Source organism: Loxodonta africana, chromosome 1 (assembly GCF_030014295.1).
Source record: "Loxodonta africana isolate mLoxAfr1 chromosome 1, mLoxAfr1.hap2, whole genome shotgun sequence".
In the NCBI taxonomy this organism is placed as follows: domain Eukaryota; kingdom Metazoa; phylum Chordata; class Mammalia; order Proboscidea; family Elephantidae; genus Loxodonta; species Loxodonta africana.
In genome coordinates, this window is record NC_087342.1 from 238,594,471 (window position 1) to 238,612,380 (window position 17,910).

Consider the following 17,910-nt stretch of genomic DNA (forward strand, 5'->3'; position numbering starts at 1 on the left):
TTCTGTTTTTGTGAATATCTTGGTGACAGATGATGAGTAATTTAGTGTTACATAAAATAATGTCCAGAAATGTAATGATTATTTATCCTATAGTAAAAGCTTTTACTCTCAAATGTCACTATGTTAAAGCGTGTTATCAGCTGTATTACAAGATGATTTTATTGTTGTAGTGATGAGATAGAGGAGGAATTTGTACTTGCTTTTCTAACCTGAAAGTTGTTTTGAAATTCTACGTCATTTCCCTGCTTCATTCTGTGTTGTTGTTGCTGTTAGGTGCCCTCAAGTTGGTTCTGACTCATAGCAGCCCTGTGTACAACAGAATGAAACACTCCCAGTCCTGTGCCATCCTCACAATTGTTGCTATGCTTGAGCCCATTGTTGCAGCCGCTGTGTCAGTCCATCTTGTTGAAAGCCTTCCTCTTTTTCGCTGTTCCTTTACTTTAGCAAGCATGATGTCTCTCCAGGGGCTGGTCTCTCCTGATAACATGTCCGGAGTATGTGAAACGTAGTCTCACCATCCTTGCTTCCAAGGAGCATTCTGGTTGTACTTCTTCCAAGACAGATTTGTTCAATCTTTTGGCAGTCCATGGTATATTCGGAATTCTTCACCAACACCATAATTCAAAAGCGTCATTTCTTCTCTGGGCTTCCTTATTCATTGTCCACCTTTCACATGCATATGAGGTGATTGAAAATACCATGGCTTGGGTCAGGCGCACCTTAGTGTTCAAGGAGACATCTTTGCTTTTCAACACTTTAAACAGGTCTTTTGCAGCAGATTTGCCCAATGCAGTGTGTCTTTTGATTTCTTCACTGTTGCTTCCATGGGTGTTGATTGTGGATCCAAGTAAAATGAAATCCTTGACAACTTCAGTCTCTTATCCGTTTATCATGATATGGCTTATTGGTCCACATCTTTGGCATTAGTGGTTGATACATAAATTTGAATAATAGTTGTACTAACCGGTCTTCTTTGTAGGCGTATGTATATTATCCTACCACTGGCAGTATTGTACTTCAGGATGGATCTTGAAATGTTCTTTTTGATGATGAATATGAAGTCATTCCCTTGATTTTTCATTCCTGGCATAGTAGACCATATGATTTTTCGATTCAGAATGACCAAAACCAGTCCTGTTTCCTCTCACTAATGCCTAGGATATCAGTGTTTGTGTGTTCCATTTCATTTTTTGACGATTTCCAATTTTCCTAGATTCATACTTCGTACATTCCAGGTTTCCAATTATTAATGGATGTTTGTAGCTATTTCTTCTCGTTTTGAATCATGCCACATCAGCAAATGAGGGTCGCAAAAGCTTCACTCCATCCATGTCATTAAGGTCGACTCTACCTTGAAGAGGCAGCTTTTCCCCAGTCCTATTTTGAATGCCGTCCAACTTGAGGGGCTCAACTTCCAGCACTATATCAGACAGTGCTCTGGTGCCATTCCTAAGGTTTTTCCCTGACCAGGTTTTTTATAAGCAGACCACCAGGTCCTTCTTCCTAGTCTGTCTTAGTCTGGAAGCTCAGCTGAAACCTGTCCACCATGGGTGACCCTGCTGGTATTTGAATACTGATGACATAGCTTCCAGCATCACAGCAACACACAAGCCACCACAACATGACAAACTGACAGATGAGTGATTACCATACGGCTTTGGAATTAGACCGTGTCTTTTTCAAATATTTTAACAAAAAGAATTCTTTAATTTTGATTATTTGGTTATATAGAAGTCCAAGAAATTTAACCATGTATTCACATTTGTTGATTCCCAAGTGCTTCTGGTTCACCATGAGTAGGAATTGACTCAGTAGCAACTGGTTTCTCTCTTGGATCAAGCGTACCTGATAGGCTAGGACCACTGAAGTGTGTGCGCCCTTCACGTGTGCTTAAACAGCTGTAGCTCGCCTCAGGTTACCACACTCCTCGAGTTGGAAGATCAAGTTAATTTTGATAGCGATGAGTTTAGCAGTTTGGATATTTTTAGATATTCTAAAAGTCTGTTTACGCTAGGATATTTCTTGATGTGATTACTAACATCAGCATCAGTCTCCTCGTTTCCTTATATCCTAAGTAGTAGCGTCCATGTGCTTTCAAAAAATTACCAGATTAACCTTTCAAACAGGAAGGTAGTCTAGCCATTGTTTCTTGTCTTTCTGTTGCTATTGTTTTTTGACCGCACATAAATGTGGTTATGGACAACTTAGTCTCTACAGTTATATTTCATTTATAGGCCATTGGAACCTAGGTACAAATCAAAACGAAACCTGTTGCCGTCGAGTCGATTCCGACTCGTAACAACCCTACGGGACAGGGTAGAACTACCCCATGGGGTTTCCAAGGCTGTAATCTCTGTAGAAGCTGACTGCCACATCTTCATCCTGTGGAGCCTGTGGTGGGTTTGGACTGCTCATGTTTTGCTTAGTAGCTGAGTGTTTCAACCACTGTACCACCAGGTGGAGCCTAGATGGACATGTTTAATGCCACAGCCTGTTTTTTTATGTTTCAATTTCTTGTTATTAAATTGTCATTTTTAAAAATACGATGCTACGAGTATTCAGTATACATAAGAAAAGTTTATGAAATTGCAGTAGGGAATTTTTATTATTTTCTAAGTTTATGTGCTAAAATTAAGCAACTTCTTAAACATTTTTTAACATTGGAGTATTTAGCCAACTATTCCTTTTGTTGGAGCCCTGGGGACTCAGTGGTTTAAAGAGCTTGGCTGCTAACCAAAAGGTCAGCAGTTCAAATGCACCAGCCGCTCCTCAGAAACTCTGTGGGGTAATTCTCTTCTGCCCTATAGGGTCGCTATGAGTTAGAATTGACTCGACAGTAACAGCTTATTCCTTTCTTGGAGCTTTGTTGGTCTTTGGTTAAAAGCCTGGCTGCTAACCAAGAGGCCAGCCTTTGGAATACACTAGCCACTAGGAAACCCTGTGGGTAGTTGCACTATGCTGTGTGGTCGCTATGGGGTTGCTGTAAGTTGGAATCGACTTTATAACGACGGGTTTTTGGATTTGGTTCTTTTGTATTATTAAAAAAGATACTGTGCCTTGACATTTGAAAGTTATTAATTTTATGTGTTTCTTTTTTTACCCCAACAGAATTGTCCCAGAGACCACTTTTGATCTGGAAGGAGATGTTCATAGTGGAACGGTGTTCCCAACAAGCAAGGTAGCTAATTACATATGACCTGACAGAACGGTGTGTGTTTTACATGATGGGACACTGGGGAGAAATCCCTGTTACATACTTGGAAAACCCCTTCGTAAAGTTAGACTTTAGCGTGGTCCCTAAATGGGGGCTGTGCTCATTTGCTGTGCTGTCTCTTAGTGATACTTAAAAGAAAGTTAGCAAACTCTTCCTTTTTCCCAAAAGCTAGGGGAATTTGCTTCCTTTCTGTGCAGTGTGTACATGTTTTCTAGCCTTGTACTGTGTGTAACTGGCCTTCTCGGTTTCATTGCCCCTGAAGATAGGGGCTTCTGCTCCTGTCAGCCCTGCGACTGGGGACTCATCCCCTCCTCTCTGACCTTCTCAAACACTTTCCTCCACAGTTATCCCTTATCTTGTGTGTACTAATTTTTTCTCCTTTATTTTGATTATCTTTTGCTGAGTAACAGGCCACCCAAAACCTACTGGGCTAAAGCAACAGCCACTTTCTTTGCTTAGCAATTATGCACTCTCATTTGGGCTGACCCGGGCACTCCTTCTACGAGTCTGGTTGGTGGTTCCATGCGTGGCTGCACTCTGCTAGTGGGCCACTTGATGTCTGGGTAATGCTAGGAGCTGGGCTGGCTAGGCCTCTTGGCTCCTATTCACGTGGGCTCCCAGCCTCCCATCAGGATAGCTAGACTTCTTGGTTGGTGCCTGAGAAGTCTCCAAAGCTTCCAGCCTTCCTAAGGCTCCAGCCCAGAACTGCCTGGCCTCAGTTCTCCACGTTTCACAGGCTAAAGCAGATTACAGGCTCAGCCCAACACCAGAGGAAGAGGCTCGAGGGGTCACTCATCTGGAGGCCCCAGTCCCTCAGTGTCAGTGTGGTGTGCATCTCCTGCTTTCAAAAGCCCTGACTGTACCCTCCAGATACGGCCCCCATTTTCCTGCTTCTGTTCGTAGCATAATTTCCTGAAAAAGTAATTCATGGTTCCTCTCTAATATTTCTAATTCATATTCCATCCTCGAGTCTCATTTGGGATCCCACCCCTGCCTGGGTACTGTATCTGCCAAGGTGACCAACGGTCTCCTGATTGCCAAACCCAGTGTTGATTTTCTGTTCTTACCGTGTGTGTCTCATCAGCATTTGACTCATTCACCATCACCTTCTTGATACATGTTCTTCTTCTGGCTTCCAGGGTGTCCTTTCTTGGTTTCTTCTCCACCCTGGTGGTTGTCCCTCTTCCATCTCCTCCTGTGCTTCACTTGTAAAATTAGGAGGGGGACCCAGATTGCAGACGTGTGTGTGCATGTTTCTTAGGTGATCTTACCAAAGTATTTTTGTTGTTGTTAAGTGCCATAGAGTCGGTTCCAATTCATAGCGATCCTGTGTACAGAAGAACGAAACACTGCCTGGTCTTGCACCATGCCCACAGTTGTTGTTATGCTTGAGCCCATTGTTGCAGCCACTGTGTCAGTCTATCTTTTGAGGGTCTTCCTCTTTTTCGCTGACCCTCTACTTTGCCAAGCATGATGTCCTTCTCCAGGGACTGATTTCTTCTGATAACATGTCCAAAGTATATAAGATGTGGTCTTGCCATCCTTGCTTCTAAGGAGCATTCTGGTCGTGCTTCTTCCAAGACAGATTTGTTCGTTCTTTTGCCAGTCCATGGTATATTCTATATTTTTCACCAACACCACAATTCAAAGGCATCAGTTCTTCTTCAGTCTTCCTTTTTCATTGTCCAGCTTTCCCATGCATATGATGTGATTGAAAATACCATGGCTTGGGACAGGTGCACCTTAGTCTTCAAGGTGACATCTTTGCTTTTCAACACTAGACAGATCTTTTGCAGCAGATTTGTCCAATGCAACGCATCTTTTGATTTCCTGACTGCTGCTTCCATGGGTGCTGATAGTGGATCCAAGTAAAATGAAATCCTTGACAATTTCAGTCTTTTCTTCATTTATCATGATTATGCTTATTGGTCCAGTTGTGAGGATTTTTGTCTTCTTTATGTTGAAGTGTACTCCATACTGAAGGCTATAGTCTCTGATCTTCATCAGTAAGTGCTTCAAGTCCTCTTCACTTTCAGCAAGCAAGGTTGTGTCACCTGCATAACACAGGTTGTTAATGAGTCTTCCGCCGATCTTGATGCCGTGTTCTTCCTCATATAGTCCAGCTTCTCAGATTATTTACTCAACATAAAGACTGAATAGGTATGGTGAAAAGATACAGCCCTGTTGCACACCTTCCCTGACTTGAAACAATGCAGTATCCCCTTGTTCTGTTTGAACGACTACCTCTTGGTCTAAGCACAGCTTCCTCATGAGTACAATTCAGTGTTCTGGAACTCCCATTCTTCGCAATGTTATCCATAATTTTTTATGATTTGCACGGTCAAATGCCTTTGCATGGTCAATAAAACACAGGTAAACATCCTTCTGGTATTCTCTGCTTTCAGCCAGGATCCATCTGACATCAGCAGTGACATCCCTGGTTCCATGTCCTCCTCTGAATCTGGCCTGAATTTCTGTCGGTTCCCTCTTGATATACTGCTGCAGCCGCTTTTCGATGATCTTTAGCAAACTTTCAGTTGCATGTGGTATTAATAATATTGTTTGATAATTTCCACATCCAGTTGAATCACCTTTCTTGGAAATAGGCATAAATATGGATCTCTTCCAGTCAGTTGACCAGGAAGCTGTCTTCCAAATTTCTTGGCACAGATGAGTGAGCACCTCCAGCGCTGCATCTGTTTGTTGAAACATCTTGGTACATATTCTGTCAATTCCTGGAGCCTTGTTTTTCACCAGTGCCTTCAGTGGAGCTTGGACGCCTTCCTTCAAGACAGTCGGTTCCTGATCACGTGCTGCCTCTTGAAATGGCTGAGCATCAGCCAGTTCTTTCTGGCATAGTGACTCTGTGTGTTCCTTCCATCTTTTGATGCTTCCTGCACTGTTTAGTATTTTCCCCATAGAATCCTTCACTATTGCAACTCGATGCTTGAATTTTTTCTTCAGTTCTTTCAGCTCGTGAAATGCCGAGCATTTTCTTCCCTTTTGGCTTTCTATCTCCAGCTCTTTGCACATGTCATTATAATACTTTACTTTGCCTTCTCAACCTGCCCTTTGAAATCTTCTGTTCACTTCTTTTACTGCATCAGTTCTTCCTTTTGCTTTAGCTACTCGATGTTCAAGAGCAAGTTTCAGGGTCTCTTTTGACATCCATTAAGGTCTTTTCTTTCTCTCCTGTCTTTTTATGACCTCTTGCTTTCTTCATGGATGGTGTCCTCGATGTCATTCCACAACTCACCTGGTCTTCGGTCATTGGTGTTCAGTGCGTCAAATCTGTTCTTGAGATGATGGCCTCTAAATTCGGATGGGATATACTCAGGGTCATATCTTGGCTTTCCTGGACTTATTTTAATTTTCTTCAGTTTCAGCTTGGACTTGGATATGAGCAATTGATGGTCTGTTCCACAGTCGGCCCCTGGCCTTGTTCTGACTAATGATCAGAACAATTGATATTGAGCTTGTCCTTCGTCTGTTTCCACAGATGTCGTCAAATTGATTTCTGTGTGTTCCATCTGGCGAGGTCCGTGTGTATAGTCGCCATTTATCTGGGTGAAAAAAGGTATTTTCCACAAAGAAGTTGTTGGTCTTACAAAATTCTACTTTGCAATCTCTGGCATCCTCTCTGTCACCAAGGCCATATTTTCATACTACCAATCCTTCTTCATTTCCAACTGTCTCATTGCAATCACCAGTATTTATCAGTGCATCTTGATGCACCTTCAGTCAATTTCAGACAGCAGAAGTTGATAAAAATCTTCAGTTTCTTCATATTGGGCCTTAGTGGTTGGTGTGTAAATTTGAATAATAGTCATATTAACTGGTCTTCTTTGTAGGCGTATGGATATTATCTTATCAGACAGCATTGTACTTCAGGATAGACCTTGAAATGTTCTTTTTGACGATGAATATGACGCTATCCTTCTTCAGGTTATCATTCCCGGCGTAAGGGACCATGTGATTGTCCAATTCAGAATGGCCGGTACCAGTCCATTTTAGCTCACTAATGTCTAGGATATCGATTTTTATAAGTTCCATTTCATTTCTGATGATTTTTAATTTTCCTATATTCGTACCTTGTACATTCCAGGTTCTGATTATTAATAGATGTTTGCAGCTGTTTCTTCTCATTTTGAGTGGTACCACATCAGCAAATGAAGGTCCTGAAAGCTTGACTCCATCCACGTCATTAAGGTCGCCTCTACTTTCAGGAAGCAACTCTTCCCCAGTCATCTTTTGAGTGCCTTCCAACCTGGGGGGCTCATCTTCCAGCACTGTATCAGGCAATGTTCTGCTGCTATTCATAAGGTTTTCACTGGCTAATGCTTTTCAGAAGTAGACTGCCAGGTCCTTCTTCCTAGTCTGTCTTAGTCTGGAAGCTCAGCTGAAACCTGTCCTCCATGGGTGACCCTGCTGGTATCTGAATACTGGTGGCATAGATTCCAGCATCACAGCAACACACAAGCCCCCACAGTACGGCAAACTGAGAGACACGTGGGGTTACCAGAGTGTGTATGTTCTTTATTCTCAGGTGGGTGGCCTCAGCCCTGACCTCTCCAGACTTAAATGTCTGCAGGCTTTCTCAACGTGTTCAGTTGGAAGTCTAATACGCATATCACATTTAGCATAGCTAAAGCACAACGAGATTTTTTCTCCAGTACACTTCTGTCTCTGATCCTTCCCCATCTCATTAAATGATCTCATCACACACAGCCTTGCTCCACTAGAAACCTGGTGCAAGTTATCCTTGATCCCTTTCCTTCTGTCACCTCTGCACCCAGAGGTGAGCACATTCTAACTGCCCTGCTCTGCAGCACAGTCTGTGTGTCTGCTTTTCTTCATCTTGATGATAAGAAGTTGCTCAGGCTGCAGTCTCACAGCACAGGAGTCCTGCTACCCTCTCCCGTAGCATCCCTCTTCTGACTCACTTCCTCCCATAATCTTCACAGCAGCAGGACTGGTATTTTAAAAATGCAAATTAAGTTCTGTTATTGTCCTGCTTCTAAAGTCCCAAACAGAGTAAAAAACTTTGCCCTGGGTTAAAAAACTGAGCCACACCCTGTGCCTCCTCGCCCAGTCTGTCTGCTGGTTTTGTGGTTCCTGCAGTTGGGCAGCACTGGTCTGTCTGTGTGTCTTGGAGGGCAGCACTTTTTCCCTTTTGAAGCCTTTCTTTGTACTAGTTCATTTACTCTGCCTGGAATGCTCTTTGCACTGATTTTCACATGACTAGCCCCTTCAAGCCAGATTTAGAAGAGGACCTGGACTGAGGGATATCATTGCTGATATCACATGGCTCCTGACTGAAAGCAGAGAATACCAGAAGGATGCTTACCTGTGTTTTTCTGACTATGCAAAGGCATTCAACTTTGTGGACCATAACAAATTATGGATAACATTGCAGAGAATGGGAATTCCAGAACACTTAATAGCACTTATGAAGAACCTACACATACATCAAGAGGCAGTCGTTCCAACAGAGCAAGGGGATGGTGTGTGGTTTAAAGTCAGGAAAGGAGTGCGTCAGGGTTGTATCCTTCCACCATACCTATTTAATCTGTACGCTGAGCAAATAATCCCAGAAGCTGGACTCTATGAAGAAGAACGGGGCATCATGATTGGAGGAAGACTTATTAACAACCTGCATTATGCAGATAACACAACCTTGCCTGCTGAAAGTGATGAGGACTTGAAGCCCTTACTGATGAAGATCAAAGACCACAGCCTTCAATGCGGATTATACCTCAACATAAGGAAAACAAAAATCCTCACAACTGGACCAATAAGCAACATCATGATAAATGGAGAAAAGATTGAAGTTGTTAAGGAATTCATTTTACTTGGATCCACAATCAGCACCCGTGGCAGCAGCAGTCAAGAAATCAAAAGACGCATTACATTGGGCAAATCTGCTGCAAAGGACCTCTTCAAAGTGTTTAAAAGCAAAAATGCCACCTTGAAGACTAAGGTGCACCTGACCCAAGCCGTGGTGTTTTCAGTCACTTCCTATGGATGTGAAAGCTGGACAGTGAATAAGGGAGACCAAAGAATCAACGCCTTTGAATTGTGGTATTGGTAAAGAATGTTGAATATGGACAGCCAAAAGAATAAACGAATCTGCCTTGGAAGAAATACAGCCAGAAGCTCTTTATAAGAAAGGATGGCAAGCCCTCTATGAGATGCATTGACACAGTAGCTGCAGCAATGGGCTCAAGCATAACAACAATTGTGAGGATGGCGCAGGACCAGGCAGTGTTTCATTCTGTTGTACGTTGGGTCTCTGTGAGTTGGAGTTAACTCAATGTCAGGTAACAACAACAACAACAGCCCCTTCTTCCAGTGCAGACCGCAGCTTACAGCCCCCCTCCAGCATCCGCAGCAGCTCATGTTAACCTTTGCACAGCCTCTACCACTGTTTCTCCCTCTTCAGTGTCTGTCGGCTGCCCCTACTGGAAAGTGAGCTCTGTGTGAGGAGGGGCCTTGTTTGAGCTGCTCAGGGCTGCATTTCCAATGCCTCGGAGAGTGCCTGGCACATACAAAAGTCAGAGTATGTGTTGATACACAAATATAGCTATCCTTATAAAAATTTAGTTTCTTATAAAAATGTAGTCAATATACAAAACTTAGTAGATACAGGATGAAATATAGAAAATAAAAATCTCATTTACAGTCTATAGTTGACCATTAGTAACATTTCGATGGATTCTTTTCTGAACTGGTGGTGCAGTTCTTAAGCACTCGGCTGCTAACTGAAAGGTTGGTGGTTTCAATTCACACAGTGGCTCCACAGGAGAAAAGACCTGGTGATCTGTTCCCATAAAGATTACAGCCTGGGAAACCCTGGGGGGCAGTTTTCTTTGTCATATAGGGTTGCTGTGAGTTGAAATCGACTCAGAGGCACACAACGACAACAATGTGTGTATTTATACATTTTTAACAGAATTGTGTCTCTGTGTCATGCTTATACACACACACACACACTGACACACACACCTTTCTGTCCAGCTTCCGTAAGCTGCTATTTTATGGGCATTTCCCTGTGTCTTTAAAAATCATTTGAAAACAAACTAAAAATTGCTTTTTAATGGGCCAGCATATAAAATATAGTGACCTCTTTGTCCATTGCTGTATTTGTAATTTATGACAGTTTTTTGTATTCTAAATAGTATTGCCATCCATAACCAAGCAGGCCCATTTCTGTAAATTTATCTTACAGAAATGATTATTGTTCATGAAGATAGATTTGCCAGCACAGTTATCACAGCACTCTCTGTTATGATGAACATTTTACACAACACAACAATGCTCTGGGTTAATGAACTGTGGTGAATGGACAGCAAAGTGTTATACAGCCATTACGGTTATGTAAGGTCTAGTGAAGGGATGCTCAAGGTGCTTCCAGTATATGAAACAGAGATCTTTACAAAGTAAGTTGTCTAATCACGCTTAGGGAAAATAGGAAATCCTGGAAGGGTCTGTACATCACTGTTAATCTCTGGAGGTAAGGATGACTTGTATAGACTTCTTGCTTATCTATCCTTTATTTCTACAGTAAACATTTTTGTAATAAGAAACCTTAAATAAAACTTTTGTGACTTTCAATTTGTAAATAAATTTTTTTTATTCTGTTTCAGTTGTTTTCTTAATATAGGCATCTCATACTTTTTGTCTGCCGTGGTTTGGTTAGGAATGTGTACTGCCTGGAAGAACGTAAATATACCACGCTGAGTTGCTGTGTGCATGTTTTTTTCTCTGTATTGATTAATGGCAAGGAATATGCTAGTTTCTGTACTGAATTCTTCAATAGGTGTGGGATTATAATGAGCAAGATTTCTAACTATTTTCTTAAAACCAACAATCAAAAGAGCCTAACTCTTCAAACTGTATGTGTTCTCTCAGCTGTCTTGACCTTTTTAGAATAAAGTGACTATTGTTATTGTACTTTTTATGAAAAACGTATGTGTGTGAGAGAGAGACATATGTATGCCTGTGTTTTAAAGCCCCTCCCAAGCACTTTGAAAGTGACAGTGGCCGTGTGCCTGTGCTTGGTGCACGCCGTGTGCACATATGCCTTCAGCACTACCGTATTGGTTTCTGGGCAGTGCTCCCCTGCATCTGCCACCTGGCACCTGGCCTCAGATTGTTACCTGCACTAGTGAAAGTAATGCTTGGCTGGTCTGCAAGGTGCTTTTGAGCTCACAGTGTTTTCCTCCGGCAGAGCGCTTCCAGACTGGACAGTGACCGAGGACCCTCTGCCTCCGGCACAGCTGAGCGAGGGATGGTGAAGCCGATGGTCAGGGTGGAGCAGCAGGACCACCGCAGGCAGGAGAGCAGGTGAGAGCGCCTGCCACTTAGAGATGGAGGGAACAGAGGTCTTCCAGAGAAGGGCTTGGGTGACGGTCACTGAATTTAGAGAGGGTCCGTGTTATTTTCAGGGTGCAGCAATGCTATTTATAAGAATATTCCCTTTTCATAATACTAAATTGAAAGAACACTTCATCAACAGTTGTACCCATCAGTTATACGCTACAATGTTACTGAGAGAGTAGGGGGCATATGTCAAACCTGCTGCTCTGTAAAAACAGATAAAGGGAGTTTCAGTAGGATTTTAACGTGTAATAACTTTTATATTTAGAGAAACTGATCATTTCACTGATTTCTGAAAAAAATCTGCACGTAGTTGAAAATGCACAGAACCAAAGGTGATGTTGAAACAGAACCAAAGGCTGTGCAGCACATCGTATGGTGTCACCCTGTCAGGCTGTGTTGTGTTGTGACGGGGAACAATTAGTTTTTCTTCTGGCATTGTTCTTGCTTAGTTTCTTTGGGCAGAGAACTTCTCCCTTTTGATATTTCTTGTGATTTTTAAATATGTCACCTTAATAAACAAGAGTTCCATTTCCTTGTGACCTCTAAAATTGTTTAAATGTTTAAAAGTAAAGTCAGTGCCTTAAACATGGTAGTTCACTGACATCTGGTGGGCCTGCGTGCTGATAGTGTAAACGGCAGCATTCTTTGGCTGAGCAGTGTCCTAGGTCTCTGAGCACCCAGGCAGAAGTCAGAAACGCGGCTTAAATTTTTTGTTATGTTCTCATCATCGGTGGTGAGACTAGGCCCTCCTCTCTTGGTGTCTTTCATCATTTTTGGTGAGGCCATTTGGCTGTTCGCTGTCACAGACCCAGTCATAGGACTATAGCTGAGGCAGGTGACTTGCCCAAGGTCAGAGATCCTTGGCGTGAGGGGCCTTGAAGATGCTCTCTAGTTCCCACCTTCCACCAGAGGGCGCCCTGCGTCACCAGCTCTCACATCCTTGGGAGTCCAGTCAACAGGGCTGGTCTAGTTCCCACCTTCCAGCAGAGGGTGCCCTGCGGCACCAGCTCTCACATCCTTGGGAGTCCAGTCAACAGGGCTGGTCTAGTTCTCAACTTCCAGCAGAGGGTGCCCTGCGTCACCAGCTCTCACATCCTTGGGAGTCCAGTCAACAGGGCTGGTCTAGTTCCCACCTTCCAGCAGAGGGTGCCCTGCGTCACCAGCTCTCACATTCTTGGGAGTCCAGTCAACAGGGCTGGTCTAGTTCTCAACTTCCAGCAGAGGGTGCCCTGCGTCACCAGCTCTCACATCCTTGGGAGTCCAGTCAACAGGGCTGGACTAGTTCCCACCTTCCAGCAGAGGGTGCCCTGCGTCACCAGATCTCATACTGGTGTCCAGTGAACAGGGCTGGTTGTGTGGGCTCACATGGGAATCCCAGATGTTTATTTCATCTTTGGTTGTTCTTCAAGATTTTTGCTGGTTACATGAATTTTATTAAATGCAATAATAGTCTATTCTCTGTGTCTCTACTTATTTTTGGTGGTGTATTATAAAATAGGAAACCCTGGTAGCTTAGTGGCTAAGAACTGTGGCTGCTAACCAAAAGGTTGGCAGTTCAAATCCACCAGGCGCTCCTTGCAAACTCTGTAGGGCAGTTCTACTCTCTTCTGTAGGGTCGCTATGAGTCGGAATCGACTAAATGGCAACGGGTTTGGGTTTTTTATTATTATTATAAAATAAAATGTCTAGAATGGTAAATGAGTATTATGAAGAGTGCCTCTATTATGAGGTGATTGAGAAATAGGTATCATAGTTCTTAGCACATAAATATCTGAACGAGTGAATGAACAGGGGAGAGGGCAAATATTGAACGAGTGAATGAAGAGGGGAGAGGGCAAATATTGAACGAGTGAATGAAGAGGGGAGAGGGCAAATATTGATTATAATAACGCCCTTAGGATATGCACAATTAATAAAAAAAATTAAAAAAACCCAAACTCATTGCCGTGGAGCTGATTCCAACTCATAGCGACCCTATAGGACAGAGTAGAACTGTCCCATAAAGTTTCCAATGAGTGGCTGGTGGATTGGAACTGCCAGCCTTTTGGTTAGCAGCCGTAATTCGCCATAGCTGTTAAACACTGCACCACCAGGCCTCCAGATGAGGACAACGCCTGAACAGGGACGTGAACCCTGGACCCTCAGATACGTAGTATGTTAACATAGTGTCAAAATATCAATCTGATGGTTAATAGTATGTCAGAATTTTTTTTGTCCTATGAATACGTATTTTAGTTAAATTTTATGCAAGGTCAGATTATTTGCTTTGTAAAGACTTACGAAAGATTTTATTTAAACTGTAGATATGCTCTTACTTTGTTGGTGTTAAGACTGATGAGAATTGATGATCCTTTTCCCCACTTATACCCCATTCTCACTCTGTTTTTTCCATATACCAAACCCAAAACCAAACCCACTGCCATTGAGTTGATTCCGACTCACAGCAACCCTACAGGACAGAGTAGAACTGCCCCATAGGGCTTCCAAGGAGCAGCTGGTGGATTTGAACTGCTGACCTTTTGCTTAGCAGCCAAACTCTTCACTGTTGCACCCCCAGAGCTCTGTATACAGTGTTGGTATAAGCAATACTTAATGTAATTGGCGTACTCATAAGAAATCTGTTAGGTGCCGTCAAGTCGATGCTTTAATATCTTAACTAAGGAAAAAATTTTTTTGAATGATGGGAGTGACTTTTTTTATTGGTATTGACTTTTTTTTCTTATTTTCAATAAGAATCTAAACGACTTAATTTTATCAGATTTGTTAAAATGATGAAAACAATTAAGTTTATCAAGGTTCATTTTATGGAATATTAAATTGAAAATGACTGTTTATCTGTAGGATACCCTGGTGGTGTAGTAGTTAAGAGCTACAGCTGCTAACTAGAAGGTTGGCAGTTGGAATCCACCAGGCGCTCCTTGGAAACTGTGGGGTGTTTCTACTCTGTCCTGTAGGGTCACTATGAGTCAGAATCGACTCGATGGCAGCAGATTATTTATCTGTAATTTCAGATGTCGACAAATAGGGCAGTTTAAGAGAAACATGTTGAAATAACAGCATTTAAATTATACTCTGTTCATAAGAGCATGTTGCGTTAAACCCAAATTTAATCATAGACTAGATAATAAACTTTGAAATACATAATTTGATTAAAAAAATTTTTTTTTTTTGCTTTTAGGGATCCACATGAGTGTTAACTCATGTGATCTTTTCGCGTGTGGAGAGAAGATAACTACTTCCTATTGGAAAAGAATTATTTTAATTAGCCTTTCTGTAACTTTTATAAATCTGTAACCATCAAAGGGTTATTCGTTCGTTTTTGATGAAAAGCCTTTTGTTATTTGAATTAACTGGTTTTAAGAAGGGACATACCAACGATGGTACATGCTCAGCTCCGGCTGCGCGTTACCAGTTGTCTGAGGTCAGTAGATGGACTGTCGCTTGGAGTCACCGACAGGTATCTTGGACTCAGACATCCTGATAGCCAGTGGCTTTCCCTTCACCAGATATGAAGGTGTATTTAAACAAACACTGACCTTAGTTTGGCCTGAGTCAATATTTAACTCAACTGATGTTTTCATTCCAGTTTAAGTCATTATGTTCACACCATTTCATTTTCTGTTTGCAGACAGGCAAAACACATGTTCCTGGCTTTTGCTGTCAATTTAATTTTCTTACCTTTTCATAGAGAGATTTTTGGAGAATGCTTCTTGATCTTCTCTGTTAAAGTTCATCTAGAATGACAAAGATACTGAACTGTTAAGGAAGCTAATCACTTGCCTATTTTTAATTTTTTTAGTGGGTAAATGTTACATATAAAATATAACTAGTAGCAAGCTCTAACAGAAATAATTAAAAGTCTGGAGTTCTAAATGCATGTCTAAGTGAAAGGGTAATTAAACTGAACATTATCCATTGAGAAAAGTATAAATCTGTTAAGATTAGGAGATCTAAACTATACTTTTAATCGTTTTATCTTACACATCTTAGAAAGTTTGTGCTTTTCAGTGGTTTTCAGTCTTTTTTGATGTGGCATACAATACAGAATCATCTTTTACAGTGTGCCCTGGTAGATAAATACGTGTATACATTTATTACTAAGAGTTTCACAAAACGTGCTTACGATTATGACCGAACAGTAGGCTCGAGACTCACCATTAGAAAAACCCTTTTATAAAAATCGAAATATCCCTAACTTCTGAAATAATTTCATTCTGGATATCTGGAAATAATAAACGTTAGTATAACAGCAGTTCTTAGAAATGCTCCTCTTTCTTTATACTTTCTGAGAGTTTGTATGGTGTCGGGCTAAATGATGGAAAGTGCCTGGAATTCAGATGACACTAAGGAAGAATGTGAGGGATAGAATGTCTTTTTCTTAAGGCCTGCGCCACTGTGAGTGCTGAAAGAGGATCATGTGGAATGGCTGAAATGAAGGAGCTGTCTAGGTCTAGGCTACAGAGAAAGATGAAGCCTGGCGCATAGGAGGCCTTTGTCTTTCATGAGTAGGAGCTTGGCTTCAGGCTCCACATGGTTTAGTTTTCCACCGTGTATCCTGTAGTGTCTTCGTTGTTACTGGAGCCGTAGCTATAGCAGATGCGGAGCAGTGTCCTCTCGATTCCGTGTCGGCGTCGTCAGTAATGACACGGCATCACGTGTCGACTCTGCCCCCAGGATGAGAGGATATAATTCAAGGAGCAAACCTTCTGTGCTCACCCTTGGTTAGACCACTCCCAATAAAAACCTTCATCTAAATACTTGAATAGCTTACGTATGAAAACAAGGTATTGTGCTGTTTTGCATTTGGGAAAAAAATCTGTAGAGATTAAAAAAAAAATAGTTGCAGAAATCTACAGAGGTTGTCAGTGATATTGTTCACTATGCGGCCTGATTGTAATCAGTGTTCACATTCTTCCTTTAGAAGTCAGGACGCTCCTGGGCCTGAACTGATACTGCCGGCAAGCGTTGAATTTAGAGAAAGTTGTAAGTAATCTCAGATTCCATTCTCAGTGAGTTATTTCTTGTTCCATTTTGCTCCATCTGATTTTCATGGATTTTGTTTGTTTGTTTGTTTTTTTCTTTTTTTAAAATCTTTTCACAGCTGAAGATTCATTTTTATCTGCCATCATAAACTATACAAATAGCTCTACAGTCCATTTTAAGTTATCACCTACATATGTATTATATATGGCATGTCGGTATGTATTGTCGAGCCAGTACAGACCTGATATCAGTCCTGCAGAGCGCACCCACAAGGTCATTGCCATAGTCAACAAGATGGTGAGCATGATGGAAGGAGTGATCCAGGTGAGTCTCACCTGCAGAGCCAGGCTCCTGCACTGTGATGCTTATAGCTTTCAGATCACTGAAGTCACCGCCTTTAACCTTTCTAATTTGGGTACATGCTTGATTCTTTATTTTTAAGAGTTTTTTTTTCCCCTTCTAAAATAAGTTGTTGTATAAACAGTATAGAAAAAAAAAAGTATAGCTTTAAAATGTTGAAAGGACATGTCAACTTTTTTTTTTGCTTTCCTACAAACTAAGAAAATGGAAGATGAACTATGTGTGATGTCACAATGATCATGGAAAAGACCCTTAAAATGACAGTCACCGTGAGAAAGCGTTGAGGCTGTGTTGTGGGTACTAGAAATTTTTTAACGGTTATGAAAAGGAGCTTACTCCATTGTAATGAGCCTGCTAGGATGTGCTGTAATTGTTTGGTTTTTGATAGCATGTATGTAGCTGGAATGGACGCTGTGACCTACTTCTCACTAAGATGAGCTGCAGGTTCAGATTCCTTCATTACTCTGTTCTGAAAATACCAGGCAGCACAGACATTCTCCTGGTAGAACAGCTTGTTTCCTTTAAGTACTCTGTCTGCAGTTGATAAAATTGGCATGGTAGTTTTTCATAGAGATAATTTGAAAATCTTTTAAGTCCTTAAAAGTCAGTTATGTTTTCCAAAATTTTGTTTTCAAGGCTGTTATTCAACTATAAATGAAAAAACAAAACAAAACAAAAAATACCATTGCTGTTGAGTTGATTGCAACTCATAGCGACCCTGTAGGACAGAATAGAACTGCCTCATAGGGTTTTCAAAGCTGTGATCTTAACTGATGCATGTTTCGCCCATGGAGTGGCTGGTGGGTTTGAACCACTGACTTTTTGGTTAGCAGCCAAGGGCTTAACCACTGTGCCACCAGGGCTCCTTTACTTAACTATAAAAACTACAAAATTTTAGTTATGTAATGTTATGTAACATAGATGGACTTGGTTGTTTTTCTCCTGGCAGGATCATTTGAGGCGAAGTGAAA

General features: G+C 41.7%; 1 protein-coding gene across 7 annotated transcripts in view; it reads left to right on the top strand.

The window, feature by feature from the left end:
- AFDN (afadin, adherens junction formation factor) overlaps nucleotides 1–17,910 on the top strand; it is a 175,405-nt gene that overhangs the window by 100,657 nt on the left and 56,838 nt on the right. For all 7 annotated transcript variants that reach the window (XM_064293260.1, XM_064293263.1, XM_064293274.1 and 4 more), the window contains exons 11-14: nucleotides 3,109–3,178; nucleotides 11,445–11,560; nucleotides 16,518–16,579; nucleotides 16,698–16,903. In XM_064293260.1, coding sequence (XP_064149330.1) covers nucleotides 3,109–3,178; nucleotides 11,445–11,560; nucleotides 16,518–16,579; nucleotides 16,698–16,903 — 454 coding nt within the window. The remainder of the gene's footprint in view (nucleotides 1–3,108; nucleotides 3,179–11,444; nucleotides 11,561–16,517; nucleotides 16,580–16,697; nucleotides 16,904–17,910) is intronic.